General features: G+C 36.4%; 1 protein-coding gene across 1 annotated transcript; it reads left to right on the top strand.

Annotated features, from left to right (window-relative positions):
• Positions 1–238: 238 nt before the first annotated feature.
• Positions 239–2,599, top strand: LOC110029306 (peroxidase P7-like). Its single transcript, XM_020731545.1, has 3 exons — positions 239–483; positions 618–809; positions 1,780–2,599. The coding sequence occupies exons 1-3, from the start codon at positions 274–276 to the stop codon at positions 2,332–2,334; spliced, it is 957 nt and encodes a 318-aa protein (XP_020587204.1). The 5' UTR covers positions 239–273; the 3' UTR covers positions 2,335–2,599.
• The last annotated feature ends 415 nt before the right edge of the window (positions 2,600–3,014 follow it).

Genomic DNA, 3,014 nt, shown 5'->3' with positions numbered 1-3,014 from the left:
TATATATATATATATATGCATAGAGAGAGAGCGGGAGAGAGAGAAGGACGCGGTAATACTGCGTAGATTTTGCAGGAGATACCTAATATAGCTATTATTCTATTAAAAAAAAACGATAATAGTCTTCCCACTGTCACAAGTTGCATCATCATTGTATGCAAGCAAGAAGACAACCACCAATACTTTCACACTATATATAGTACCCAAATGAGCAATAGATTCTCTCATCACAAAGCCAGCAGCTTTCTTCTTCCTTATTTTCTAGTGCACGCCATGGCCTTCATCTCCTCAAGCCTTCTTATTCTTTCTCTTATTTCCCTAGTGCTTTACTCGGCTCATTCCCAGCTTTCTCCCGGATTCTACTTTAGAACTTGCCCCAACTTGCAAGGCATTGTTCGCTCAACCATGACAAGAGCTGTAGCTAATGAACCCCGCATGGCTGCTTCTATTCTTCGTCTCTTCTTCCATGACTGTTTCGTTAATGTACATGTTAATTACAGCTATCATTTCTTTAACTTTTACATATTTTCCATCTAAATAAAATTTATGGCTGCTAAAATATGTAATCTCTTATATCAATGTGTATTTATACTTCTATTTTCTTGATTTTGCATCAGGGCTGTGATGGTTCGATTCTCCTTGATGACACCGCAACGTTCACGGGAGAGAAGGGTGCGTTCCCGAACAAAAACTCAGCGCGGGGGTTTGAAGTCATCGACACTATAAAGTCAAATGTTGAGGCCTCGTGCAATGCAACTGTCTCCTGTGCTGACATTCTCGCTCTTGCGTCACGTGACGGAGTGGTAGCGGTGGGTGTTATACGTATTGTTTATCAAGAAGTTTACAATATTTTGTTAAACATATTAATCTAATAATTTCGTTGGTACTCATCTTAGAACAAAAATTCATAATTGGAAGAAAATTCACTTTTAATTCAGTTTACAAATTCTGTGCTTAAATATGTGTTTTACTTATTAATATATCATTACATACAACATAAATATTGTTGCAAACATTCTATGTTTTATATTTTCCTAAAAAACGTTTTATGTCTCTCGAAAACTTTAACGAGCTTATAACCATTGAAAAATTTTATAAATCGTCTACTTATAGATAATCTAAAGCATTGATTAGGGTCCGTTTGGTTGATGAATCAATCGTGAAACTGTTGAAGAAGAAGCTTTTGTTTAAAAAATTATGATGATTATTATAAATTTTTAAAAAAAAGTCAGAACTTAACTTTCTAACAGCCACCACCATAGGTAGCCATATTTAGTAGAAAATTATAGTCAACTGTAACTTTTTGAGAATGCAATCAAAACAGAGTTTTATCAAACTAAAAAAAACTATGATGCAGCACAATTATTTAAAACTAGCGGATGTCACCCTTTCCTCTTTCAATTATATAAAACCTAAATCATAAATTTTTCTCTTAAACATATAAGTCTAAAATTAAATCGACTATATAAAATTTTTATCATAATGACCAGTGAAACCTTCTTCACAAAAATCCCAACTAAAATACTCAGGATACACCTCTTCCGTAAATACACTACTAAAAAAAAAAGAATTTTCACGGCCCTTTTTACGAAAAAATGTTGTTATTTTGAATACAGTGAATTTTAATTCATTGTAATTGTCAAAATTAATATTTTTAAGCATCTTTAAGAAAAAATTTAGCAACATTTTTACCCAACCTTAATATATATTTTCCCTAATTTCGATTAATGAGAAAGCTTACAACTCAAATGAACTCTACAATCATGGACATGCATGCAGCTGGGAGGGCCTTCATGGTCCGTCAGCCTCGGCCGAAGGGATGCAACAACAGCCAGCCAGAGTTCAGCCAACAACGATCTCCCCGGCCCATCATCCTCCCTCGCCACTCTCATCTCCAAATTCTCCTCCAAGGGTCTCAGCCCCCGCGACATGACCGCCCTCTCCGGCGCCCACACCATCGGCCAAGCCCAATGCCAATTCTTTCGCTCTCGTATCTACAACGACCTCAACATCAACCCCAACTTCGCCACTCTTAGACAATCCACCTGCCCGTCATCCGGCGGGGATACCAACCTAGCCCCGCTCGACTCGCAAACCCCAACCCAATTCGGGCCGGATTATTACCAGAACTTAGTCGGATTGCGCGGGCTGCTGCATTCGGATCAGGAGCTTTTCAGTAATGGAACACAGGATGCTTTGGTGAGACAATACAGCGTAAATAGGAATCTCTTCTTCAGTGATTTTGCTGCGGCTATGGTGAGGATGGGAAATATTAGTCCTTTGACTGGAAGCAGCGGGGAGATTCGCTTGAATTGTCGGAAGGTGAATTCATGATTGCTTGATGGTGGATTGGGGGTCAACTAATTAAGTTTGGGAGTTTGATTTTGCGTTGGATTAGTTTTGCGTTGTGTGTAAGCGCGATAGTCAGATCGGCCGGCGAAAAGTCGCTTGGGATTGTGTTTGAATAATTTTTGGTTTAGTTTATTTGATGTTTAAACTTATGTTTTTGGATGTTTTGCGTGAATCGAATGGGTCTTTGTCCTGATTTTGGATGCCAGCTTGACTTATCTAGCTGGCTCGCTTTTGATTATTTTGAAAACGCGGCCTCATCTACCTCCTAGACTAGCCGTTTGAACTCAAATTTATAATAAAGATTTCGGTTCTAAGATATAATTAAAATGTAAATTTAATTGGATTCATTTTTTTTTAATTAATTATAAAAGTTTAAGGATATTTGTTTCATTAATTCTATTTTGGGGGATTTAAATGAAGATCGACGTTGAGCTATTAACTAGTGATTCGAACATAAAGCTATGGATGAAAGGATAAAATATTTAGTATTTCAATATAAAAATATTTGTTGATTATTCGATATTATCTACACCCAATACACTTAAATGTTATATTAATATTTTCTTAATTTTTCAATATCTATTTGTATCTCTATATATGAATATGTGTGTGTGTGTGCGCGCGCATGTATATGTATGTATGTATGTATGTATATATATATC

This window comes from Phalaenopsis equestris, unplaced genomic scaffold (genome assembly GCF_001263595.1).
Source record: "Phalaenopsis equestris unplaced genomic scaffold, ASM126359v1 Scaffold000558, whole genome shotgun sequence".
NCBI lineage: Eukaryota > Viridiplantae > Streptophyta > Magnoliopsida > Asparagales > Orchidaceae > Phalaenopsis > Phalaenopsis equestris.
Note: the sequence above shows the minus strand (reverse complement) of the source record. Positions and strands in the feature narration are given on the sequence as shown.

Bases quoted from the DNA above. Each gene is read 5' to 3' on its own strand.
- LOC110029306 (XM_020731545.1), top strand. From the start codon at position 274: ATGGCCTTCATCTCCTCAAGCCTTCTTATTCTTTCTCTTATTTCCCTA. The intron at 484-617 runs GTACATGTTAAT...ATTTTGCATCAG, and splicing joins TCCATGACTGTTTCGTTAAT to GGCTGTGATGGTTCGATTCT. The intron at 810-1,779 runs GTGGGTGTTATA...ACATGCATGCAG, and splicing joins CACGTGACGGAGTGGTAGCG to CTGGGAGGGCCTTCATGGTC.